The following is a 27,880-nucleotide window of genomic DNA, read 5'->3' on the forward strand; positions in this document are numbered from 1 at the left end:
TGGCCTGGTACAAGTTTTCCTGCAGCTTGTCCCCAGGATCAACGCCACAAACCGAAAGGCAGGAGAAAGTGTCTCCACTGCAACGCCTCCCATCTGGAACCTCTTCCCGGAGGCACGGAGCCCTCATGTATATTTTACACACATATTTTTTCCTGCTTTTCCCAAGAGAAATATGTGTAACGAAGAAAAACAAAAACACGTTAGCAGCAACAAAAACATACCACTGTAACATGAGAGCCAGCTTGGCTTCTGCCTCTGTTATCCTTCCTCTTAGACCTCAGCTACTTTCTACTAGCTGCAGACAAAAACAATACACACCCTCCCCTCCGAAAACCAAAACCCTATCAGAGCTCTCCCATTAAATCAACACCATCAACCCCACATTTATTATTTGCCATGTGAAATACAGCACGAGTTAAGGACAAGATTAAACATGCGCACACACGTCTCCAGCCCTTCCCTGCTCTTCTGGGGGATTATAGGAATAATCTGCAACTCTTCTGCATGCAATTCCACAATTTCAAGTGCTATTAAGCTGCAGCCTCAGATTTCCATGCATCGGACACAGTCAGGATCACTCACAGCACAGCAGCGCAGCCAGGCTCATGTTTTCCAGTGCTTGCAATGTTTCCACAGCAGTAGGCAGCTTGGGATACCCGATTGATCCATGAAAATATCTGTTCCTCTTTTGAGCACAGTTCAAGTGGTGAAATGAGAGCTTAAAAATGCTTATTATTAAGTATGGGGATGGAGCACAGCACCTGCAGAAGCCAGATCACTGAAAGAACTAATGATCTCATTGGATTGATGCATAGCATTGAAAAGAGTAATTATCAGCAACCAGAATATTAGATAAGTGCCATGAAAAAGCACTGATTCTTTTCAGGAGGTGAAAAAGAAGTCTCAAAAATCAACATATTCCTATCAGATATTTGTCTCAGGAGAGGAGGCAAGAGCTAAAATGTGTATTTTCAGCCATTAGGTAAAGCAAAATAGGACAATTTGCTTGTTACCCTTCCAAAGCTATTAAATGGGGGTGTATTGGAGTCATGATGGAGAGGGTTTCTATGAACTGAAAAGGTTACAAAGCTATGGGTAAACGTGACACTGAAGCATCACTACCTCCAGATCAAGGACCAGCTGCCACATGAGCACAGAACAGGCCATGTCCCGGGGCACAATGCTGTAATTCAGTTTCTCATGCAAGAGGTCTCCAAGCAGAGGATGAGCTTCCACTGCAAAGCCCACCCTGCCAAAATCCCCTGTTGAGGCCTGTGCAATGTTCTTCAATACTGCCAAAGCCGCTGTTTCTGAGAACACTGCTTTGGTTTTTAAAAGAAAAGAAAATCCAACCAAAGAGAAAGCCCTGCATTAATAAAATTAAGGGAAATGCAGTGAGATTTTGTACTCCAGCTTTCCACACAGCAGAGAATGTTGTGCAAAACTAATGCCAATATTTTTAGAATAGTAGGATCACAGAATCACAGAATGGTTTGGGTTGGAAGGGGCATCTCAGTCTCCCCTCTGGCAGGTTAAAGCCATTCCCCTTGGCCTGTCCCTACAGGCCCTTGTCCCAAGCCCCTCTCCAGGTTTCCTGCAGCCCCTTTAGGCGCTGGAGCTGCTCTCAGGTCTCCCCTTCAGGAGCCTTCTCTTCTCCAGGCTGCCCCAGCCCAGCTCTCTCAGCCTGGCTCCAGAGCAGAGCTGCTCCAGCCCTTGCAGCATCTCCATGGCCTCCTCTGGCCTCGCTCCAGCAGCTCCACGTCCCTCTTGTGCTGCTGCCCCAGAGCTGGATCAGGACTATTCAATTGCCACTCTGCAGCCTCATGAACCCTCTCAATTGCACCCCAGCCTGAAGATATTTGGCCGCCTCCATCACTGTGTAATGGAACAAACGATGTACAACTCCCCTTGTAAGAACCCTGCCAGCTCTCCAACAGTTTAGACCAGCATTTCTTCTTCCACGCTCTGCAGAATCGCTACAGTGCGTTTAAACCCTGTGGGAATTCTTCTGTAACTAATATATTGTAAATAAATAAACAAACCCCACAACCTGATGCTGGTATCATTGTAGCTGTGTTGGGCTACAGAGAGCGGGGAGACCCTTTGTAGGCAGCTGTAATATTATCTTTAACCAGATGAACTGGAATAGCTGGAAAACCCAAGAAGCTTTCGAGTACACATCTTCTGCCAGGCTGAGCCAAACTGCAAAGGAGAAATTCAGAGTATTCTTTCCCAACTTTAGCAAGAGATTCATCAGATGAACCCAATGAACAGATCCAAAGTGAAAAAAGGCTCTTTAAACAGAGAAGCAAAAGGAAGTGAAAAAGGAAGGGAAACACAAGCACTCCCTGTGCTGAGCACAATATATCACTTATAACCTACACAAAATCACATTTTCAGTTATTATTTGGAAGCAGGTGGTGACCTAAAGTGCAGCAACACATCAGAATGAAGAGCGGGGCATTACTAATGATGTTTGGTTGGTAAAAATGAAGTGAGAAGCAGCATTTGCAAGGAAAGGAGCTGATGGCATTGCTGCACTTGCTCGTGGAGCAGGGATATGGCTGCCCCATCCCTGGCAGTGTTCAAGGCCAGGCTGGACAGGGGCTTGGAGCAAGCTGCTCCAGTGGAAGGGGTCCCTGCCTGTGGCAGGGGTTGGAACTGGATGAGCTTTAAGGCCCCTTCAACCCAAAACAGGCTGAGATTCTGTGATACAGCACCAGTGCATTCCTCCCTGCAGGACTGAGGGCAGAAGAGTGATGCCCAAAGGTACAACCTCAGCTCTCCAGCTACAGCCCTTAGATGATGCACGGAGCTTCCAGAGGGCGAAGGTGACTTCATGATGCCTCATCCAAAACCTAATTTCTGTGTTGATAAAAGCCAAGGACACACCAAAACATGGAGTTCTGATGTCTTGGATCTCCCTTCAATTAAGACAGAAACACAGTTTATATGATTTAAATAAAACTCAGCAGAGCACATCTATGTGGAGGTATCAGTCTTAGTGGGAAAAAAAGGCTGGATGCTTAGGTCCTGATTCTCACTTTCCCCATCACATATTATCCATTTCCAAAACCTTTACTCCATATACATACAGCTATAAAGTCACCACCAACAGACAGTATCTGTGTATTCTCATTACACACCTCCCAGATGGGAAGCTGCTGAGAATACCAAGGAAAGGACCACTCGAGCAATGTAGTACAGTCAAAATGACTCAGCACATATGGGCTGGAGCAATTTGGAAAGGTTTTACGGGGATAGAGCTGAAAGATCTCTCCCTTAAAGAACACATCATCCTCAAAGTGGTAGCTAAGGAGGGTTTGTTTGCATCTTTAAAGAGAGGGTATTTTATTCCTTTAATGACTTTAATCATCAAGTAAAACACTACATTAAAAAAACTGAAGTCTTGTGAAACCCGCTTTTCTTTTCTAAATAGCCCTGCCTGCAGTGCAGGAGGAGGAAGAAGGATGGAAAAGGAAGCTTAAAAAACTGACAGAAAGGAAAAATACAGAAAGAAACCTTTCTTTTGCCGAGCCCATCCTCTTGTTTATAAGCCCCCAAGAGAACAGCAGCACGATTGTCCTCCCTCATGCTGGCCGGATTTCAGCAGGAAGGCTTTGGTCACCCGGCCTCTGGCATCCGAGATGCGAGGCTCTTACCCTGCTCATCTCTCCTTTTTCTGCTCTTTCTTCCTACTCTCTCTGCTTGGATGACATCCAGGTGGATGGGAGCTACTGAAAATTCCTCATCCACCGTGCCTAAAGTCACTATAATTAAAATCCAGGTGGAAAATAAAACAAGGCCTGGAAAAAAGTATCCCACACTATTAGAGACTGTACAAAAAAGGGGGGGGAAAGGGTGGAATTAGTGCTAAGGAGCTCCAAAATCAAAGACTGAAGATAAGCAACGCTGAGCACCAACATCACCCTAAGAGGTCCCCATCTGTATTCTGCAGCTCCCTGGGGCACGTGGCATAAATACATGAGGAATCCTATTCCCAACCAGATCAAGGTCCCGAGCCAGCCTAAAACCATATGGTAGAAGTGGGTTTGGGATTATTACTCCATTTGCAATTCTTCCAGTGCCACTTTAGCAAACAAATGCTTCAAAGGTCACACTTGTAATAGGTAAAAAGAGGTCAGAATGTCTCCACATTGAACTATCAACACGTTTAAGCACCAAGTCTGAACTGTTCATCTCTTGCATCCTCTCAACCAAGTCCCCAGCCCTGGTTCACAGCAGGATGCACAAAATTAAACCAGAACTTATTTCATTCGACGGCAAGGAATAGGATGGCACTGAACAACAGAACACCTAAATGAAATAACTCCTTTTGAACAACTGCAAGCTCCCAGCCCCAGTCACACAGCCTTGTCTGAAGAACCTGTGCTCCTCAGCACAATTAAATGTGCATGCGGCAGTCGCGGGCAAAGTCAGACCAAATGTGGGTTGAGCCAAGTCAGTTGGTAGGGGGCCTACAAGGCTGCTGGAGAGGGACTCTTCATCAGGGACTGGAGTGGTAAGACAAGGAGTGATGGGTTCAAACTTAAAAAGGGGTTAGATATAAGGAAGTTCTTCCCTGTGAGGGTGCTGAGGCACTGGCCCAGGGTGCCCAGAGAAGCTGTGGCTGCCCCATCCCTGGCAGTGTTCAAGGCCAGGTTGGACACAGGGGCTTGGAGCAAGCTGCTCCAGTGGAAGAGGTCCCTGCCCGTGGCAGGGGTTGGGACTGGATGAGCTTTAAGGTCCCTTCCAACCCAAACCATCCTGTGATTCATTCTATGATTCTATGCAATGGAAAACAGGGGGTTGGCTCTGCAATGTGCTCCAGCAGCACAATGAAGAAAAGAACAATGTAAGAGAAAAATTTCAGAGCTTTTAAAGGTCAGTGTTTTAAAGGCAGCTCAGGGCTGCAGGTCAGGCACGGTGGGAGCTCTCCTCAAGCACTGCAGCACCAACACCATAAATACTCTGTGGTTTGTGCTTTTTACCATAAAAGCATTGATGGTTTCATTAGGCTGAGTGGAACATGAGCCACGACCAAGAGAACTGAAGAACAAGGTGTTAGCACTTGAACTCGTATTTACTTGCTCTGAAGCCGATGCTCGGTCTTGTCACTTGCCCACGCAGAACAGAGGCTTGAAGGATTCGCACAAATGCTATTTTACTTTGCAGGAATTCAAAGTGTAGCTGAAGAGTTTTGGCTTTGGTCCTTATTTAGGTGCCTGTTTAGGTGCTGGGGGCTCTGCTGCATAAAGGGGCTTTTAGGGCTCCTCATGGAAACTGAAAGCTGGGGGAGATACGTGCAAGTGGTAGAGTTTCAGCAGTGTGATTCGGGCTGATGGGTTTTATCAGGTGGCGAGCTCCGCTTTTCAAACAAGTATTTCCCAGGCTAGAAGCAATAATGGAAATAAGCTTTAAGGTCTCTTCCAACCCAAGCCAGTTTGTGATTCTGTAACTAGATGGAAATGCGCGAGTTTTTCTCCAAATAGAAAACCTAATAGTAAGCTCAAACCTCTTTCACTTCTTACTTAAAAGTTAAGTGCAACCTACCTGTGTTTTGCCTTAATAGTACGCTCAAACTTCTTTTACTTTATGAATTTCCAGTTGAAAGCTAGAAACTTCAATAAACCCTTTGGAAAAATGAACAGTTCACGTCTTTCATCATGATAACCATAAAGCAATTTTAAAATTACAACCTTTAAAGTAAAAATGCAAACTTCTGGCTCCTATAGACTCACACAGATCCTTTACGCATTAAGCTAGCAGGTAAGGTGACCTAGTTATTCAAGAAGCTCCCTCTCCTAGCTACATTCCTCTTGCCAAGAAGATGGGCTTAATACAGAAAACCAGAAATCATAGAATCCCAGACTGGTTTGGGTTGAAAGGGACCTTATGATCACCCAGGTCCAACCCCCTGCCATTGGCAGGGATGCTTTCCACCAGTCCATGTCTTCCAATCTTTTGCTTTCTCATAATTATACCTCAACGAAGCTTTCACAGCAACAAAACCCCTGTGGGGGCAGGAGCGGATGAGTTCTGAGGTCTAAATGGAAAAAGGAATTACTAACTACTCCTGGAATACCCAATTTCTCAGGCCAATATTGCTCATAGCAAGACCTATGCTCCATCTGCACACCACCAAGCCCTCACTAAGAGCTCCTGGGCTTCTTTAAAAGCCTGAGATCAATAAAGTACAATTTAAATCTTAGTCAGGGGGACTGCTAATGTGCCAGAGATTGAGCAGACACTGACCCACGCTACATCTAAACCTTCAAATGAGCCTAAACGACAACTTCAGTCAGACTTAGAGGGGCAGAGATAAAGAAAATAGAACATGTCTTTCAATTTATGCATTTCATGGAAATATAGAATTCATAGAATTCATAGAATAGTTAAGGTTGGAAAGGACCTTAAGATCACCCAGTTCCAACCCCCTGCCATGGGCAGGGACACCTCACACTAAACCATGGCACCCAAGGCCTCATCCAACCTGGCCTTGAACACTGCCAAGGATGGAGCATTCACAACCTCCCTGGGCAACCCATTCCAGTGCCTCACCACCCTCACAGTAAAGAATTTCTTCCTTAGATCCAATCTAAACTTCCCCTGTTTCACTTTGAACCCGTTACCCCTTGTCCTGTCACTACAGTCCCTGATGAAGAGTCCATCCCCAGCATCCTTGTAGGCCCCCTTCAGACACTGGAAGCTGCTCTGGGGTCTCCACGCAGCTTCTCTTCTCCAGGCTGAACAGCCCCAACTTTCTCAGCCTCTCTTCATACGGGAGGTGCTCCAGCCCCTGATCATCCTCGTGGCCTCCTCTGGACTTGTTCCAACAGCTCCATGTCCTTTTTATGTTGAGGACACCAGAACTGCACACAATGCTCCAAGTGAGGTCTCACAAGAGCAGAGCAGAGGGGCAGGATCACCTCCTTCGACCTGCTGGTCACGCTCCTCTTGATGCAGCCCAGGATACGGTTGCTTTCTGGGCTGCGAGCGCACACTGCAAACGGCTCATGTTCATTTTTTCACCAACCAACACCCCCAAGTCCTTTTTATATTTATACATCTCATGTGATATGTGTATTTTCTATTAATGTATCTCATGAATATATTACATATTTCATTTTGTATCAATATATCTGGTATTTGACCATTTAGGCCATGTACCTCCATCACATGCTAATACAGTGCTGCTATTGCTGCGTGCTTAATGCTCGAGCAAAGGCAGCTGGTCCCGCTGGAACAAGGCTGTTCTGACCAGCAGGATCTCCTCCACGCTTCAGCATTCCACTGGGACATCAGCTGGGGGAGGCACCAGAACTCAGAGCAACCTCAGCACACATTATTTATCACTTCAGACCTCGTGAAGCTCTAATTGCATTGCCCATCAGCTGATGCAATTACTCAACCATCCAAGTCAGCATCCACGCTGTCAATAACCCAGGCTGACCAAATTCATTAATAGCCCTGCTTGAAACCCAGGCTAACATCTGTACATGGTGCGGCTGGGGGGGGAGTTAAAGCATTATGTTTTCTCCTGGTTTTATTGACATTATTTGGCTTTCCTGTAGCAGATGAAAACCAGATGTTGTACAGAGGAAGGCCTGCACGAGCCAGAAAGCAAAACCAAGACAGCAACAGGCAGGTCGCACCCATTCATTACCCGTCTATTTCCCTTCTGCCATGAGGCTATTTATATTGCATCTCTATTATTACAAATATCCTAATTGTGATGTAATTCTAGAAGCCACAGTTCTCTCCCTTGCAGCACAGAGGAGAAAGCAGCGCCTGAGTCAAAAGGCTTCAGCGAAGTTTCTTTGTGCTGTGTGAGCACTTTGGAAAGCTTCGCTCCTGTCTTGCAGCGTTAATGCCTATACTAGGGGCTGTAATCCCTCCTGAAGTAGCCCAGGCTCAGGATTAAACCAGGTTTAGCAGCTCTTGGATGCCCACTTGTACTGAGAACAGTAAAAAAAGAGAAGTTTGTGTACATGCACACGAGGCAGTTTAGGAAGTATCACTGTGTGTATCACTGGTAAAATTAAACGGGCATCCTCATTTCTGTGATTTGAGGCACAAGTAGAGGAGCAGGACTGGAGTTATTTATCATTTTAAGCACCCACATGAAGCAAACACGAGGAGTAAATCACGGGTGATTTAAGAACTGACTGGCCAGATGCACGGGCAACTGAAATGGCAGATGACCTACCACAGGCATACCTCACAAGCAAGTCTTTGAAGGGCTTTGCTCTCTCCACAGTATTATTTTCCCCCACTTTAATGCTAATCTAAAGCTTCTGGGAATACACTATTGTGATTTAAAGCAAACATACAGTGGCAATTGAGATAAGAAGCAGGAACAGGTGATTATTTAATTCAATCTGAGAAAAAGAAAAGCAAGAGGGGAGGGAGTGGGGTGGGAAAGAGCCTTACTGTGCTGTATGTGCCACACAGAAATCATTGCCCAGGCCAGGTTTGGAGATACATGGACAGCACAGCTCTGAGGACCACGCAGGGAATTATACATCGTCATCAGCCCGGTACTGACCAGCTGCTGGTTTGGGGGATTCACTTAAAAGCCTTTAAAACTGACTTAATACATATAATTTTAAGTTAGCTTTGAGAGCCTTTTCAGCTCCCAATGACATACCTACGTACCGGAGAAGCATCTGCAGTTATTCAACAGGGCCATTCGCACCCACAAGAGATTACTGACACACCTCACCTTTCCATGCACAGATGCAATAACTGAAATACTACTGGACAGATTTCCATTGCTGGCTACTCTCTGAACTATTTTAAGCATCCATCACAGAGGTGCTTTTCCATAGCAGAAAGGTTTTACTCGTGTTAGCTCATGTGCTCTTCTGCAGCTTGAGAATTAAGTGAAAATAAGGGTTAATACAAGAAGGATGCTAAGCTCCACGCCAAACCATAACCCAGAAAACAAAGCAGGGTTTTACTTGATTAATTACTTGGAGCCTCTATATGACACCTGCAATACAGATCTTTTGGTGTACATATATAATTATGCATACTACTATAAGAGATAGATATTATCATAATATAGATATTATTGTTGGCTTCTACATGACATCTGCAATGCAGATTTACGTGTGTATATATATATTATTCCACTACATTGTATACACCATTCTAGTAGATATTTTTATATATATTCATTATTTTAGTCTTCTATATGACACCTGCAATGCAGATTTGTGTGTGTGTTTATTATTGTATTGCTATTATATAACAATATGAAATAACACATGTATTGTATATTTATAATATACAATTTATTTATAATATACAGTTGTATATTTATAATATCCAATATATGCATTTGTAATATATGTGTGTATATATATAATAATATATATGTGTGTGATATATGATACTGCAATGCAGTTTGGGTGTGCTTGTGCCTATACATACACACAGTCTCCCAATCCTTGCAAAATACCACCACATGCCATTATATTATACTTATGATGATGTTAGAGATATATATTACTTTGGACAGCTGCAATGCAGATTTGTGTGTACGTACATTAATGTTCTATTACATATATTATTATAGTATACAAGGATGCTGGGGAGGGACTCTTCATCAGGGACTGCAGTGACAGGACAAGGGGTAACGGGTTCAAACTGAAACAGGGGAAGTTTAGATTGGATCTAAGGAAGAAATTCTTCACTGTGAGGGTGGTGAGGCACTGGAATGGGTTGCCCAGGGAGGTTGTGAATGCTCCATCCTTGGCGGTGTTCAAGGCCAGGTTGGATGAGGCTTTGGGTGCCATGGTTTAGCGTGGGGTGTCCCTGCCCATGGCAGGGGGGTTGGAACTGGATGATCTTAAGGTTCTTTCCAACCCTAACTATTCTATGATTCTGTGATTCTACATATATTATTATAGTAGATATTTTTCTGTATATATTACTTTGGACTTTGATATGACACCAGCAGTGCAGATTTGTATGTATGTATATACACACACACATCATGTCCCAGGACTTGTAAAATGCCACCCTTCTCTAGCTGCTATTTGGAGAAATGGAAAGCATTTCCTCACTGTGTTTTTCCCTGGAAAGCCTGGAGCAGGTCAGCTCTGCCCCGCGCATGCGGGTCCAGCCGCTCCACGCTGCCTCTGCAATTACCAGAGAGGTTTTTTGCCGGGTGATTGGGTGCATTCATCCACTTCTGATGAGCAGCTCTGGGAACAAACATGATGGAGAGGGAATCGAGCGACCCCAAACACAAAGGCTAAAACAAAGAGCAGCAATGAAACGCCAAAAAAGAATATTACAGATGGCAGGTTGGGTTTGGCAGTGTGCTGGGATTAGATCACCGTGAATCCCAGCTTAAATAAAGCTCAAACATGAATTTCCTGACTAAGGTAAAAAAGCCCGGCTCAAATTTACGAGCTGCTGGCAAAGTTACCTCCATCCCAGCGGCCTCCAAATACCAAGATGACTCTGGCCCAGAAATGCAGACTTCAGCCTAATAATTCAAATACATTCCTCTGAGCATCACTGGTTCTGCAGCTGGAGCCAAGGCAATAGAGATGTGAACTCCAATACTTCCAACTGCGCCTTAAAGTGAACCACAGAAACGTATTCCTAAAGCTTGAAGAGTTTAGCTGTGATGAAGAAGCAGTTATAAGCCTTGTAGAGAAGGGGTTTTTAAGGAGGCAACCCCAAATCTTCCCCCGGCTCTGTTGGATACAGTCCATTCCACCTTTAATGAATAACAACAAAAAGAAATATGGATTTTTCTACTCTACAGGACAATCTTGTGGGTCTTCTTAATTAAAGGATAATTTACTTAATTTAAGGATAATAAACACTGGCACAGGGTGCCCAGAGAAGCTGTGGCTGCCCCATCCCTGGCAGTGTTCAAGGCCAGGTTGGACACAGGGGCTTGGAGCAAGCTGCTCCAGTGGAAGGGGTCCCTGCCCGTGGCAGGGGTTGGAGCTGGGTGAGGTTTAAGGTCCCTTCCAAGCCAAACCAGTCTGGGATTCTATGTTAATTCATTTCACAGTGTCATTCGTAAGATAGAATAAGAAAACTCCCAATGAATCCCACCCTTTCCCATAGGATAAACTCAGTGCCACCCCTTATACCTACCAGCTTGTATTTAAAATACCCCAAATTCAGAGAAAGCGGTAATGTTTAAAATAAAGATTTCACATTATTAAATCTGCTTTTCCCCTTCTTTTTTATCTTCTTTCTGTTTTGTTTCTTTTCCAAGCACATCAGATGCTTCACTGAAGTCCAGAGAGATTAGATCTGCTCTGCTTTGGAAGCGCTGGAGCAGTGAACATTTGGGATACAACCCCCAGAGCCAAACCTCTGCTCCCCAAACCTGCCATTTCTCAAAAGATTCCCGATTTCCTCCATGATAAAGCACATTAAAGTTTTAACACTTTGCCCTTATCTTGGACCTGAGCATTTTCAACCACGTACTTTCATTCTCCTTTGGCATCCCTCACACAGCTCCTCGGCCAAGATTTTCCTCCTGATTAAAATCCATACATAAATCTGCTGATTTTGGGACAACCAGGAAACTTTGGATCCCTAGCACAGAATCACTGCACAGGAATCCAGTTCCTCTGTTCTTATTTCCTCTTAACAAATATGAGGATATTATAATGCTGGAAAACTCCAGCCAAAAAAAAAAAAAGGGATTTTTTAATTGCATTATGGCCAGAAATTGCTGAACTTTCCTTCCCTTTTTTCCCCTCTTTTTTAATTAAGGAAATCAGCATTTTTTCGTCCACATCCCCATTTCATAGAATCATAGAATAGTTAGGGTTGGAAAGGACCTTAAGATCATCCAGTTCCAACCCCCTGCCATGGGCAGGGACACCTCACACTAAACCATGGCACCCAAGGCCTCATCCAACCTGACCTTGAACACCGCCAAGGATGGAGCATTCACAGCCTCCCTGGGCAACCCATTCCAGTGCTTCACCACCCTCACAGTAAAGAATTTCTTCCTTAGAACCAATCTAAACTTCCCCTGTTTCAGTTTGAACCCGTTACCCCTTGTCCTGTCACTACAGTCCCTGATGAAGAGTCCATCCCCAGCATCCTTGTAGGCCCCCTTCAGACACTGGAAGCTGCTCTGAGGTCTCCACGCAGCTTCTCTTCTCCAGGCTGAACAGCCCCAACTTTCTCAGCCTGTCTCCATACGGGAGGTGCTCCAGTCCCTGATCATCCTCGTGGCCTCCTCTGGACTTGTTCCAACAGTTCCATGTCCTTTTTATGTTGAGGACACCAGAACTGCACATTTATCCGAGACCTGTGCTGTCCTCCTTTAAAACCTCACTTTCCTGACAGAAGCAATGAGGGAATGGGGCATTTTAAACAGTTTGTTACTCTGAGAAGGTTTTCTAAAAATTATTCCTTTATGTTCCTCTCAAAATTCCAATGTTCTCCGAGTGTGGCATTAGCAATGTCCTTAAGCGTTTTCATAGGAACTGCTTGGAAACCACCACATTAGACCCTGCTAACAGTCTTCCCCTAACAGCATAGAATCATAAAATGGTTTGGGTTGGAAAAGACCTTAACATCATCCAGTTCCAACCCCGTGCCATGGGCAGGGATGCCTCACACTAGACCATGTCACCCAAGGCTCTGCTCAGCCTGGCCCTGAACACTGCCAGGCATTTACCACTTGAACTGGTCCCCATGAAAGTAACCATCTTGGTAAATGCAAAAGTGTTAAATATATCAAATAATGCCCAAAATCAGAAATACTCACAACAATAGCTCAGATCCCTACATCTCCTATAGTGGATTATACCAGTGGTACCTTTCGTAATGGAAGTCACTGGCATAAATTGCTTCTGTGATTATAAGTAACATTTTTCCTAATCAACCAAAGTTGATTTGCCTTGTTCTGTACTGTATTTTGAATTATATTGGTTTTTAAACAATACTGTATCATCTTTTCCTCCATTATGGCTTTACTTCTGGGCAGTGGTAGGGCCAGGACTCCTGAAGATGGAAATACACAACTGTAAAGATGCTCTGCTCTTAGAACAGGGGAGATTAAACTATTCATTTCACATCTAGATGGCTTTGCTGTGGCCTGACAAGCCCTGGAGTAGTTGTCACATAGACACTGCTCCTTCTATCAATCATGTTCTTAAGACCTACCAAAACCTTCAGCTTTCACATAGCCATAAGATGTATTTTTATGAGAATATTGGGTTAGCAGCATGTGGGAGAGCCATCCACGTGTAGACCAAAAACCAAGCAGTGTCCTGCTGTACTTGAGGTGCTGGCTGGAATGAAGATAATTTATGATAGTCATCACAAGCTTCAGGTAACCAAATTGATCCCAAAAAACCCATCCAGGTTTATTAGACAGAGGCTGATGGCAATTTAGGAGATGCCTGAGCTCCAGACAACTGAAAGTTGTTAAGGGAATCACGGAATCAGCCAGGTTGGAAAAGCCCTTTAAGCTCATCCAGTTCCAACCGTTCCCAGCACTGCCAAGGCCACCCCTAACCCATGGCACTGAGGCCTCGTCTCCACGGGGTGTGAACCCTTGCAGGGACGGTGCCTGCAGCCCTGCCCTGGGCAGCCTGTTCCAATGCCTGAGCACCCTCTGGGGCAGGAATTGTTCCTCAGCTCCATCTAAACCTGCCCTGGTGCAGCTCGAGGCCGGTTCCTTTTGTTCCATCCCTTGTTTCTTGGGAGAAGAGACCAACCCCCACCTCTCTACAACCTCCTTTCAGGAAGCTTCACCCTCTCCTGCCTAATGTTCTCCCAGGGATGGGAGGAAAGATGAGGTGAAGCCTTCTCCCGGCTGAGCGCAATCATCCCTGTGGAGCAGGACCTCCCTCTTCAAGGCTCTTCTCTACAAAACAGAGGTGGCGCTGACCTATGTCATGAAGCTTCATGGGATCAAGCAGTGATGCATGTGTGGCACCAACCACCCCGGTGGGCAAAGGCTGCCTTAATTTGTTGCACACACCAATGTAAAAGGACATATATTTTGTAATCCTTTAAATGTCTTCAAATAAATGATCTGCAAAATGTCTCCACTGTTTTAAACTCAAGAGTAACTCTTAAGACTCAGCTTGTCCTTTCATCTTCTCTACGGCAGCCTTCGCCCATGAAGTCCAAATCCCCAGTCACTGTGACAAAGCCAAAGGCTCAACTGTCTGGCATGATTTATCCCTCATCCATCTTCATTAAGGGAATGGAAGTGAGTTGCAATGGGCTGCTGCAGTTCAGGCAGATCCTTTCTGCAAACACGGGAAACAATGGGTTTATTTGCCTCTCCCAAATTGCTGCTGTGAGCAGCAAGACTTGCACAATGAAGGTTTGGGGAAGGATTGTCCCATCGCCCTCTGCCACACACTCTGCTGGGCTTCAATTTAACTTCTGTGTAATGTTTAACCTTAGAGCAGCTCCCTGCATGTGCTTCACCATATTGCCTTGCTTTTTAAATTGATTTCCCTTGAATCTGGCCAAGCTGTTTGCTCAAAGCAGGAGTTACACTTCTTTGTATCTGGCAGACATCAGGACCACAAAGAAAAGAGTCTTCTGCAGGGTGTAGATGTGGCCAACACCGCTCATCCTGGCAATTCTTGTGTCTAGACATTTTCACTGAATGATGGTCACTGTTCACACTGATACACTCTGCTTGACGTCATCGGTGAATGTGTTGACTTCTCTCTTCCTATAGGAAGCATATGGGGAAGTAAGGCCGCAGTGCTGCAGTCAGCTCAGGAGGTCTTCAGAGGGAACCTCTTGCCTCTCCCACTAAATCCACTTCAGTTTCTATGCTCCAAAACCGCTGTGATTCAACCTAAACCCTGGTTATAAGCAGCTGAGGTCTTTTGCTGCAGGACTAGATAGGAGCATCCTAGATGGGAGCACCTGGAGGTGCACATGCGGGCCTGGCACCAGCTGCTTCCCTTCACGCAAGGGCTCCTTGTGGTGCTGAACTCCTTGCTCTGTACATACAGGCTGTACATGCACACACAGAATGTACAAACGGCACAAAATACACGACAGGAACCATTTCCGTGCTACAAATCAGGAGACACCTCTCGTGTGAACACATGCGAGGACAGACTGAGGAAATGGCATTTGCTGCCTTGGGAAACAATTTGTTCCAACTCCCAGAGCTCAGTAAGACACTGCCACCTTGCCATTGAGCACGTGAGAGAGGGGCTTGCTCCTTGGGCAGCAAACCAAGACGCTCTCACCAGGGGTGCTCAGCAGACAGCACTCATGTGTGGTGCCTGGAAAAGCCACAGGGACAGCAGAAACCCTTCAAAAGCCAGCATTTGTCAACTGCTACTGCCGGAGCTCTCTGTAGGTCCTGTCCTTGGTCTGTTCCCCACCAAGGGCACGGTGCTGCAGCACAGCACCTTCCTGGCACCCACCCACTGGCCCAGTGTGTAAAACCCAACCTGGGTTCTCCAGCCATGAAAACAGTCCAAACGGTGTCAAGTGAATGGTCCTAAAACCAAAGTCTGTGTTTTGACTGGGAGAAAGGAGAGCGGGGAAACAAAATCCCTACTAGAGCATTAATTCCTCATTCCAGGACTAGGAAAATACAGTGTCATGTTAACTACAGACATTAGGGATCAATTATCCATGCAAAGTCCTCGTGGAAGCCTTGTGGGACAGTAACAGCAGGATCTTTAGTTGAAACCATTGGAATCTCATATTATCATTATATTATTTGATAAATATATATATATATATAAATATAGGAACAAAAAGCTTCCAGGAAAGAGGCTTCCTTTGTGCTTTATAAAATGTGCACCTTGATAGTCAAGCTGAAAACGAAAAATCTTAATAGAAACCCAAATTATAGATACACTGGGGCAATTAGCCAGCGAAGATGAAGAAAATGGTATTAATAAGTCAGCATAATTCTGAGCTTCCCCTGCGTTTGCCACGGTTGCATGGAAGCATGAGCCCTTGGTCCCTGCTTGAGTCAGACCGAGGATTCTATCGTAGAGATCAATACCTACAAAACTAAAGATCCAGATATTTAGGGGTCCATAAAACCTCGAGAACCAGATATCCACAAAATCCAGATCTCTAGATACACAATATCTACATATCTATAAAAGTTAGATCAGATCACTAGAGGAGAATCAAAACCCTCAAAAGATCAGTGAAAGAAGACTAAAGAAAAGGGGAAAAAGGGAAGGGTATGAATGAGAACAAATGGCAAGACAAACCAACTGCCCCAAAAAGAGCTGGTGAAGAAGGATGGAAAAAGATGGGATGCTTGGATGTGCAGGCTGGATAAAATGCTCCCTGCAAGCAAGCGCTCCACCCAGCAAAGGCAGGGATTTACTTAGCACTTCTCTCCTGGAAACTAAATAGCTGCTAATTCTTCAGGGTGGAGGGAAAGGCAGCTTTGCACAAACCTGTTTAATAACTCCTCTATTTCCCCGCAGCCATCGTAGATCAGAAGTCAGCATTTTCTGTCATTCAGACATTATATATAAACACATATATGTTTTATACATATATATGCATACATGTATTTTTTTATATATACAAACACATATATAAAATAAGCTGGACTTTGGGGTAACAAAACATTTACTGAAGATAATAAATAATGAAAACGAAGATGAATATTCAACTCAGCCACCAATCCAGCCAATCTGGGCGCTGCAGGAGGACTCTGAAGTGAAACTAGTGAATAATTCAGCATGGGAGAAGCGGATGAACAAGATGCTATTTGATACAGAGCCTGGAACTGTAAAACATCCCCAGCTGAAGAATAAGAGCATTTTGAAAGCGCTGGTGAAAGCATGTGGTGCATGAGCTTTGCTGTGTGACTCCTTTGTGTCCCGGCTGCCGCGGAGGCCTGCACAAATTCTTCCCACATTAGGCATCATCTGTATGATCCCTGTGCTACTCCCTCCGGAAGCTTTCTGTGCTCTGGGGAGGCTAAAAATCCCCTTGGGTGCTGCATTAAACACCTACCCGCACCCCGGCCACCCAGGAGAGCTATAACAACAGTGTATATTGCAGGTTAAAAACGGTCAGAAGTGAGCAATGAGCAAGGGAACAGCTCTTCCCTCACCCCTTCGCATAAATCCAGTTTTCACACATAAAGCCTCTAGAGCAGCCATATGACAGCCCAACTACCTAAAAACCGAAGTAGTGGAAACTGAGCATGATAAACTAAATCTAGTTTTGTTAAGTCCATTTGAATGAAATTTGGTTACCTCCCCTTCATACTGTTTCATGTAGGGAAAAAACAGTGAATCTATTCAAATGTTATCTCCCATTAATACTGATCCCAGTAGGAGTCAGAAAAGAAAAGGGAATATGAGTTGCCTATAGGAAGTTCCTCCTATTTGCCTATCCAAACCCAAGTGCAACTGTTGGAGTAAAGTTATGCACTCTGGGTCACCGATGGAGCATCAAGGCCATAATGGAGTTTTCATCTGAAGTACTGAATGAAGCCTATAGGAAACAGAATAGAACTGCAGCACATGCAACTCCATGTTTAACTACATTGTTTAACTCCATGTTTAACTCCATGTTTAACTACACTGACTAATTGAATTTGAGATGCTCAGTCTCGAAAATACAGAGGCAGAGAGCTCAGCTCTATGGGCACTCTGCTGAGAAAGCAATCTTATGTAAGGAAAGATGGGCTTCATCAGAAAATGGGAAAACACAGAAAAAAAAATAATCAAGGAAATCACCTTTTAAAACCAATTTGAACCTTGTTGTTAGAAAAATAAGGACAGTATTTAAGCAATATCAATTATCACAAGTAATACATAAATATTTTATAGTGTCTCAGAATCACAAAACTGGAGAGGGGCTTTGGACAAGGGCCTGTAGGGACAGGCCAAGGGGAATGGCTTTAACCTGCCAGAGGGGAGACTGAGATGAGCTCTTAGGCAGAAGCTCTTCCCTGTGAGGGTGCTGAGGCGCTGGCACAGGGTGCCCAGAGAAGCTGTGGCTGCCCCATCCCTGGCAGTGTTCAAGGCCAGGTTGGACACAGGGGCTTGGAGCAAGCTGCTCCAGTGGAAGGGGTCCCTGCCCGTGGCAGGGGTTGGAACTGGATGAGCTTTAAGGTCCCTTCAACCCAAACCAGGCTGGGATTCTATGAAAACAAGAAAGGCATATTGCTACCATTCCAAGGAGCACTGCTCCAAAAAGGCTCATCTATTAAATCCCAATGTAGGTAGAAGAAAACCCACAGGACTGACATCAAATACACATTGAAAGGCCAGGCTTGGTCTCATTACACAGCCCAACCTGCTGTGGCTGCTACATGCAACTGCTGGCTGATACTAGCACATTTAGATGGCAGTAACAGCTTGCCTTGACAGCCATCCCCACAAGTGCAATTTGGACACAACTCACAGGAATCTCATGCAACAACACAAAAAAACTCCCCCACAAACAATAGGTTGAGGCTATTCAGAAAAGGTAAATTAGGAAAACAGCAAAGCTGCAGGAAAAAGACGTATCTTAATTCTGCTCCGCTTCCGCTCCCACCGTGCGAACACGACTGTGAATATATTCCCAGGAACGGGTGGCTTCGTGCAGACACTCGGGCTACCAGAGATGCTTTGCAAGAAGGGAAAGAGATTAACAGCTCCATGTAAACTCTAAGGTGCTGTGCTCTATTTCCTAAACTAGGAGTCATAGCATGAAGAGGTATGTGCTACCTCCTCCAAGAGAAACCTGAGCTGAACATCACAGAATGGTTTAGGTAAGAAGGGACTTTAAGACTGTCCAGTTCCAACCCTCTGCCATGGCCAGGGACACCTCACCCTAGATTAGGTTGCTCTAAGCCCTGTCCAACCTGGCCTTGAACACTGCCAGGGATGGGGCAGCCACAGTTTCTCTGGGCACCCTGGGCCAGCGCCTCAGCACCCTCAAAGTAAAGAATTCATAAGTAAAGAATTACTCCTTTATATCTAACCTGGACTTTCCCTGTTTCAGCTTAAACCCATCACTCTTTCTCCTATCTCTACAGTCCCTGATGACAACAAGTCCCTTTCCAGCATCCTTGTAGCCCCCTTCAGACACTGGAATCTGCTCTGAGGTCTCCACGCAGCTTCTCTTCTCCAGGCTGAACAGCCCCAGTGTTCTCAGCCTGTCTTTGTATGGGAGGTGCTCCCATAAAGGCAATCATCCTTTATGATTTAATTTTAAATACACAGAGAAAAAATACACAAGAAAAAAGGGGACTGAAGAAGGTGCCTGGCAAGAACTTCCCAAACGTATGGAATCAAAAGGTCAACTCTGCAACCGGGTGGCTGTAACACAGCCCTTTCCAACCACTCGCCTCTGAACATCCCTTTTTTGGGACACTTTAGGAAGGGAAGGAAAAGCAGAAGCCTGCACGTTTTATCTTGAAGCCTGCGTGATTTGTGACTATTTGATGCTGGTGCTGCAGAGCAGGAGAACATCTGGATTACCCTCACTTTCTCCAAGGGAGCTGGAAGCAGTGAGCAGCACGACAGCAGCCACGCAGCTGCCAGGGGACAGGAATGCAAACTCCTGCTCCAAAAGCAGAAAAACCCCAACAGATATGATTCAGATTCTTTCTGTTTTAAAAACAGCTGCAGATGTTGCGAAAGGAAAGCAAGGAGGCTTCCTGGATCCCTCCCTGTACCCAATCCCAGGACACACACAGGCCCTGGGAAGAAGCAAGTACACTATTTACCTATTCCTGACAAAAAATACAATTCCCAAAACTTCCTCCTACCTTCTCTTTCACGGGGATCTCTCTTCTGCACCTCTGCATATCTAAGCTGGACAGAGATGCTCCCTCTGACACGACTTAGGAGAACTAGATTTCAGAGATGTAGAGTAGATCTAAGGCAGAAGCTCTTCCCTGTGAGGGTGCTGAGGCGCTGGCCCAGGGTGCCCAGAGAAGCTGTGGCTGCCCCATCCCTGGCAGTGTTCAAGGCCAGGTTGGACACAGGGGCTTGGAGCAAGCTGCTCCAGTGGAAGGGGTCCCTGCCTGTGACAGGGGTTGGAGCTGGATGAGCTTTAAGGTTTTGGTCAAACCAGACCAGTCTGGGATTCATCTTATGATTGTGTGAGCTATGAAGTGGACTCTAGTCCAACGAGATACATTAGAAAACAGACCAACATCCAAACAGGTACGCAAATGTTTCGTATAAATAACAGGATTGGAGGTGGAATACAACAGTTTTCAGACCTGCTTTCCAGAATTCACGTGGTCACCTAATTGGGTCACCTTTTCATGTCTTTACCTTCAGTTTGCTACATAATTTTGCTGCTTTTTCAGAGCAAAGCCCATCCTAAATGATGTTAATTATTTGCTAACTCCATATTCAATCAGTTCAGCCCATTCTACCTGATATGAAAACAGAAAACAACCTTGTTGGCTTTGCAAAATGAAGCTGTTGCCTTGTTCTTAGCAGAGACATCTATGAGCACTAGTCCTTCCTCTAATTCCCCATCCTCTGCTAGTAGCTGAAACTAACCCAAGTCCTCAGACTCATTAATGGAATATGGATACAGATCTTTGTCTATAAAAACCCCTTTCAAAACAGAAAACAAACCTCCCAAACCCCATGAGTTTTACTGTCCCTTGGTCAAAGCACCTTTTTAAAGAGCAGAACACAGAGCCATCAGGCCACCTCTTTATTCAAAGAACAATGGCACGGCAGCAGCTGATGTTCACGTCACCCACGTGCAGGCAGGCTTTAACAAACACAACTCCACAACAACTCCCGTTCCAAGGGAAACCATTTCAAAGAGTTACAGGGCAAACTCAAGGCAAACTAATGAGTGCTTGTATCCCTCTTTAGAGTTTCGCATCTGTAAAGTGAAAGGTACAGCTCACCTCACCTCCTTTCACACACAGGAAAAGTCCTCATAAAGTAACTGAATCAGGTACTCATGATGAGGAAATAAAATATTGACCATGTAAATTCCCTTTGATCTCTTCCCCAGTGAAGCTGAGTGCACAGAAACTGCAGAAATGCAACACTACCAAACCACTATGTGCAATAGATTCTCTTCGCAAGGCACTCTAAAGGCTAATAACTCGAAAGAAAGGCTAATAACTCAAGAAAGGCTCTTTTCATTTCCATTTGCAAACTGAAAAGTCACCAGGATATAGCAATACTACAAAACACTTGAGTGAAAACAAACCATCTGCCAAAACAAAGCCACTTACTCTAATTTCATTTTGCTTTTTTATGGAGCAGGTAGGATTCCATAGACAAAAACACAACTTCTTTTACTGCTAATACTGTTGTAACTTCAGTATCACCATTGAGCAGATAACCCTCAACTCGTATCATAATTACTCAGGGTTTACTTTTTCACCACTGAAGGGTTTCCACGCTACTATCATTTCATCTTACCTCAAGCACTGGTCCAGCTCCAAGAATAATCTGTTCTACTCCACTGGCAAATCCCTTCTGGCTGAGGGCGGTGAGGTGATGAATGAGAAAGTTGGTGCTCTGTGTCTTTCCTGACCCGCTCTCTCCTGAAATCACGATACACTGGTTCTTCTTCCGCTGAAGCATGGCGTGGTAAGCCACGTCTGCCACAGCGTAAATATGGGGCTCCAGCTTGCCCAGCTGGTGGTTATCGTACATCTTGACATACTTGGGGTTATAGATAGGTAGAAACTTGAATGGATTAATAACTATGAGGATGCTGCCTACGTAGGTGTAGATTTTCTCTTGCTTGAAGCGGTTTCTGAGATTCTCCAGGAGCGTTTTCTCATTCAGGTCTGGCAGGCTGCACAAGTCATCGTAGTCCTTCTGCTGTGGCTGGGGAAGGAAACCACGTTCCACCATCCTGCGGCGCTCCTCTGTCACCCTCAGCCAGGACTGGAGGCTCCCATAATGAATGGATCCATCCAGGTTCTTCTCCCGCAGGAGGAAGCGATAATCCTCGCCGCTGATGCGGTTCTCGAGGGCCATGCGAGGCCACAGCATCATGCGCTGGACGGGGCAGTCCGTGGGGTTGAGGATCCATTCCTCCCCCCCAAACTCCTTCACCTCGGCCAGGACGTAGCATTTTGTCTTCTCAAGCTGAAGTTTATTGATGAGAGAATCGATCACCTCAGCAGCGGTGGACGTTTTCCTGGCGGTGATGGGGCAGTAGATAGTCCCCTCCGCGATGCTCCCGGGGTAGATGTGCAGCGTGTACTCGCTATCCTCAAAGCGTCGTCTTCCTCCAACATCATTTACATTCATATTGGATCCTTTCCCATCAGTACCTGCGCTGCATAGTCAGGACTGTCCTCTGTATCTTGTCAGGTCATCATGTTAGCAGAACTAAACAAGAAAAAGCAGAACAAAAATAGGTTAGGTTTATCTCAGCAGGGATCCTTGGAATCCAGTTGACATACACCATGAGATGCAATGGAGCAACACAAGTGACAATACCAATTGCCTTAGAGGAAGCAAATGAGAATTCCAAACCAACAGCTGAAAAGAGAACAGGATTTCACCTTTTTCAGAGATGTCCATATCTGACATTAAATATGAAGTATTCCAGCCAACTCACCCATACAATCTCACTATTTCTCTCATACTGCTTACGAACCACAGAACACAAATCTCCAGCACCAAATTAAATGCAGTTAATTTCTCAAACATCATCAGTGCAAGATGACAACAAGCACTACCAACCCCAAATGAAAGCAATTCCAGGGTTAATGATCCTCAGTTCTCCACCAATTGCTTTTAAGAAACTTAAAACCCTTGCAGATGTTAAGAGTTATTTCAATATAAAGACAAAAGTTAACTATGAAGAAATGCAGAGGACCCTCAAAGCCAGGATTTGTGAATAAAGTGGCAGGAGGCATTTAATACTGAGAGAACTTTATGGGATCATATCCTCACGTTCAGTATGACGTTGAGCTTTTCCTTGGGCGCTGTCCCACAGAACCAAGACCTCACAACTGAGTTCCGTGACAGCACTGACAAACCACTCAAAAGTGGTCAAAACATGAAGTCAAAACCCACTTCAGGTTCAGGGCGCTCTTGAGCTTCAGCTATTCAACGTTAGGAAGCATATGTTGGGAAGCAGCGTCAGGTCGCCCTGTCCTTGCGCTCCTCCCCAAGTACCCAGACCCAAGACCTCCACTCCAATCACAACCACCCTCCTCTTCTACAGCCACGCAAGGAGTTGGAGATTAGTTTCATTTGCTACAAGATTTCTCAGGTCCTCAAATGAAAAACATTGTTTCACGTTGCATTGTTGCTCACTCCAGGATTTCATAAAGTGCATTATCCCCAGCCACGCGCTACTCAGAGCAAAGAAATCCATGTGTCACAGTGAAATATATCTGGCAGGGATTCACAGCACATGGCTTGGTAGCAGCACATATCTTATATACTGGGAAGTGCTCCAACTGCTTTCCTATAGCCTTACTATAGGCACAGATGCAACAGGGATGATGTCAGCTGAGTGCTGGGTCGGGCTTTCTTTGTCTAACTGACTCCAGCATCAGCTTTTCTTCAAGGAGGAGAGGAGGGAGTTGGGGGGGAACCTACCACACTTAAGCCAGGTAATTCCTCATCAAGATTTTACTTCAGAGCTTACAACAAGAGGGCTGGCTATTTTTATTCAAGTTATCAGAGTGTATCAAAGCCTTGCTGACTCACGTGAGAACTGCAAACAGGACTTTAAGTTGGTAACCTTGAGCAAACCAACCTTCCCTTCTACCCCCTCCCTCTTGTTAAATGCGTGCAAGCTCAATAAATCCTCTCTAAATAAAGCATCAGGCCGCTCCACCACACCTGCCCAAAAGCTTTCCTCCCTTCTCTACAGCATGGACTCACTGCAATAACAAACATCTTTGTCTTCTGCATCCAAACAACTCGAATCCAGCAGAACTGTGAGCCAGGCATGAGCCCCATGGAGAGGCTATAAGCCCCAGTAACTGCGGAATCACGGAAGAGCCAAGTCCTCCCTGCCTCCAAAACCACTCAAATGCCAGAAGCTCCCACTTAATGACTAAGAAATGTGGCGAGGTCAGAAAGCAAAGAGGTGTTAATTTGTGCCCTATAAATCACAGGAGGTGTGCCACAGGCTTTGCTTTTAATAACACTAACCATGGCTGGAGTATTATGTTAGGTCAAAGAAACGTTAATGAAGATATTTGCTTGTGGTCTCCCAAGGCTGGTGCACATGAGCCTGGCTCTGCTCAGCATCAAACAGGCAGTGTATGGAGAGAATACTGCACTGAAACCGGTGTTATTAGGTCACTACCATATGTGAGGGAGAAAGGCTCTCCCGACGACAACTGTGCAAGCAGGCTGCTACACTGGCTTTTATAGGACTTCTTAATTTAACAGTATTTGTGTGTTTGGACACAAAAAACTAAAAAGGAACAGGAAAAAAAAAAGAACCAAGAAGTATTTGTGGGTTGCCAAATAGTTAATATTATTTTAATTAAAGGCACTTTGGGTTGCTCTAGGGCTACATTTAAATGAGAACATCTAAAAATGATGCTACATTGAAGTCGTTTCTATAGTCTGATGGAAAGAAAAGCTACTGTCTTCCTGATGCTGTGCCCAAGTAAGCAGCAGGTTATAAAAGGACCTGGCTTTACCACCAGCTGCTTCACTCACGTACTGGCTTTGGCAAGGCTGAAGGCAGCAGTACTGGGATGCTGATCCCACGGGAGATGGAAATCCAGATGATACATCAGACCTCAGAGGTCAGAAATAATTGCAAACTCTGGCCAAAATTCACAGGCTATGCATGCCTGTGCAAGGAAGAACCGATGACATTTTAAGACAAGATACTTACAGCTTAATAGTCTCTAGATCCTTTTCATTTTCTGTGTTCAAATGAAGGCTGTTACTCACAGTGACCCTGCACACTGATGTGGCTCAATTTCACTATCATAATTCTACTTGCAACACAAAAAGCACCATCTCCAAACAAACCTGAGGTTACAAATGAAGCCTTGTGTCCTCCTGCATAACCAAACAGATTCAGAGTTCCAAGGAGATGAGAGGCCCTTCTAAAAATCCCAATAATAATCCAATTAGCAGCAGGAAAAGCTACTAAAACTACAACAGTCAACTGGGCTTTGTGCATACACTAAACTGGCACAGAATGGCTTATTTTTACATTATATGCTATCTTTTACTAGTTGGCCACAGTTTAATATACATAAACAAATGTGCTCTTTCAAGTTAAACATATATATCACCACATACAGTGAAAATGGGAGCTGGTTTTTAGTAAGGCTTATTCTGGCAGGATATCAAACAAAGGAGGACGTCCCAGTTACCTGTGCAAAGGTAACGAACAGAAGGGTTAGGTCATGCCATTTCTTATTTTTCCATTCAGAAAGCTCAATCTCAGTATTTCCCTTTTCAGGGACAGCACAAGCAACACGTGGCAAAAGTCCAAAATAAATCATCCACTGGAAGCATCAGTCCCCGTCATAAATAATCTGTGACAGCCAAAGCCTGAAGTCACTGACAGAGTTGGCCAAATACCGGATGATTTGGAAGAACTAAAGATGAGTGTCAGTGTGGAGGCTGCTAAAGGGGCAATTCTGGAAGCAAAGTTCACTTGGTTTTATTATAACACCCCATAACCCGTGCAGAAGTAGCAAAGCCTTCTCCCTGTTGCCAGTCCTTAGGCAGTTGTAACAGGCTCGGCTGCTCAAGAGAACCTGGATTTCTCCATCCACAGGTACATCACATCACATACCATGTGGGCAGGAATTCCTCAAAGAGATAGACCTAAAAACTCTGATAAAGAATTGGCCAACTCAAACACACTTCACTGCCTAATCTGAACACAGTGGCACAAGGGCTTTCCAAATTTCTCTCCTGCAGCAGCAAACAGCCTCGTGCTGCTGGTACCTGAAATAACACCCCTGCGCCGTCAAAACTGATGCTACTGACACATCTGTGACAGCTGAGGCTGTAAGAGCTACTAGAAAAGCTCATGTAGGTGCTCAGTGTCTCAGTGGTTACTGCAGTTTTACATGTCAGTCCATCTGACCATTTATATAATCATAGAATCACAGAATGGTTTGGGTTGGAAAGGACCTTAAGACCATTAAGTTCCAACCCCTGCCACGGGCAGGGACCCCTTCCACTAGAGCAGCTTGCTCCAAGTCCCTGTGTCCAACCTGGCCTTGAACACTGCCAGGGATGGGGCAGCCACAGCTTCTCTGGGCACCCTGTGCCAGCGCCTCAGCACCCTCACAAAGAAGAACTTCTGCCTAAGATCTAACTTGAACTTCCCCTGTTTCAGTCTGAACCCATCACTCCTTGTCCTATCACTACAGTCTCTTATGAAGAGTCCCTCTCCAGCATCCTTGTAGGCCCCCTTCAGATATAATGCTTAACCCCCTCCTTTTTATCATCTTCTCACCAGATTGTTCACTTCCTACTGTTTGCTGATGGGAGCAACACATCATTATTTTCTCTTCATCATCTGTGTTGATCCATCTCAAAAGACCTTTAACATCATCAAGTCCAACCATTACTGGTCCAACCCTCCTGCAATGAGCAAGGGCACCCTCAACTATGTTTGTAACCACAACTCAAACCATCTTCTTCAAAAGAGACGATAAGATTGGATGGGGAAAAGAAACCGTCAGCACTCCAAGATTGTCCATATACAGAAAAAAGATCTTTAGCATAAATTTCAGAGTAGCTTATTTGGAGTGAAGCGAGACACCAGTGCAGTGAGATGACCTAAATTACAAACAGAAAACAAAACCAGGAGCTGAGACATTCACAGATGCTCAGCAGCAACAGAAGTCCCAGCTGGACCTGGCACAGCGGGGTGCTGACACATAACCAAAACACAACCTGTAAGCACCAAACCACCTATCACCTCCTGCAACATCAAACATGGTTTGGTGGTTTCTTTCCTCTCCCCCTAAAATTTTCCATTAGGTCCCAATTCTGTAATCCAGAATTCTCCTGCTTGCTAAATCCACTTTATCGTGCTCAGAGTTCAAAGCAAATGTGGGTGAACCTAAAAATCTGTGTCCCTTCAGCTTCTGCAAACCCAAATGATTTTGTAGATAAACCTTCGCAATGCCCCCAGGCCAAGTCAGATCTGTAAAGTGGGTTTTGGTTGTTATTGTCAAGAGCCATAATAAAAGGAGAAACTCTGCTTGACCACTGCTACCCACCATGCCTCTGGTGGGGTGATCCCACGCTGTCATGCCAGTACAGCCAGAGATACCTACTCAGCCTCGAAGCAGGATTCCCAGAACATAAAAGAAGCAGCTGTGAATACACAGCTCAAACTATGTAAATCATCCCCAAAGATGTAAAGTTGCCCACACTACGTGTAACCTAAAATAGGTTGCAAGTGTTTTCCAAGTTGTTCCTAAGCTCACCAGCTTCTCCTGTTTACCTACACTTTAATCTAATACCTCTTGCTATTTAAGAGGCCCATGGATCCATAAAGCACCTCAGTAGATGATAATCCCTTCCTGAGCCTGGAACTACCCCAAGCCTTGAGGTTTTGATATTGATATGATTTGGTCCAACAACCACTCAATGGTTCCTCTCCCAACAGCTGGAGATGGGTGAGGATGGTGCTGCCTGCTCACCACACTTCCACTGATGGAGCTCATATGGAAATCTGTCAGCTTCAACCCGCAGCTGAGATAAAATGAAAGTGGGAAGAATAGAAAAACCCAGCTAAAACCAAAAAATTACAGGAAAAGCTGTTGCAAAATTAATTACTCCTTGAGGTCATTGCAAACGGTTCTGACAAACAAGGAACTGAATTCGGATATGAAGAACAACATGATCACTCACTCTTCCCCTTAAGGTCAAAGCACCTTCTGTGCAGGGGATGAATCAGCGTCCAAGGAATTCATCAGAGCTACACAGTGAATGAAGCTTTTGTCTGTGGGATT

General features: G+C 45.0%; 1 protein-coding gene across 1 annotated transcript in view; it reads right to left on the reverse strand.

The window, feature by feature from the left end:
* MYO9A (myosin IXA) overlaps positions 1 to 22,214 on the reverse strand; it is a gene marked incomplete at both ends in the record, with an annotated part of 156,205 nt that extends 133,991 nt beyond the window's left edge. The window contains one exon of the mRNA XM_080626175.1: positions 21,372 to 22,214. Within this exon, the coding sequence (XP_080482301.1) occupies positions 21,372 to 22,214 (843 nt within the window). The remainder of the gene's footprint in view (positions 1 to 21,371) is intronic.
* Between the last annotated feature and the right edge of the window lie 5,666 nt (positions 22,215 to 27,880).

The sequence above is a fragment of the Psittacula echo genome (genome assembly GCF_963264785.1).
Source record: "Psittacula echo genome assembly, chromosome: 10".
NCBI lineage: Eukaryota > Metazoa > Chordata > Aves > Psittaciformes > Psittacidae > Psittacula > Psittacula echo.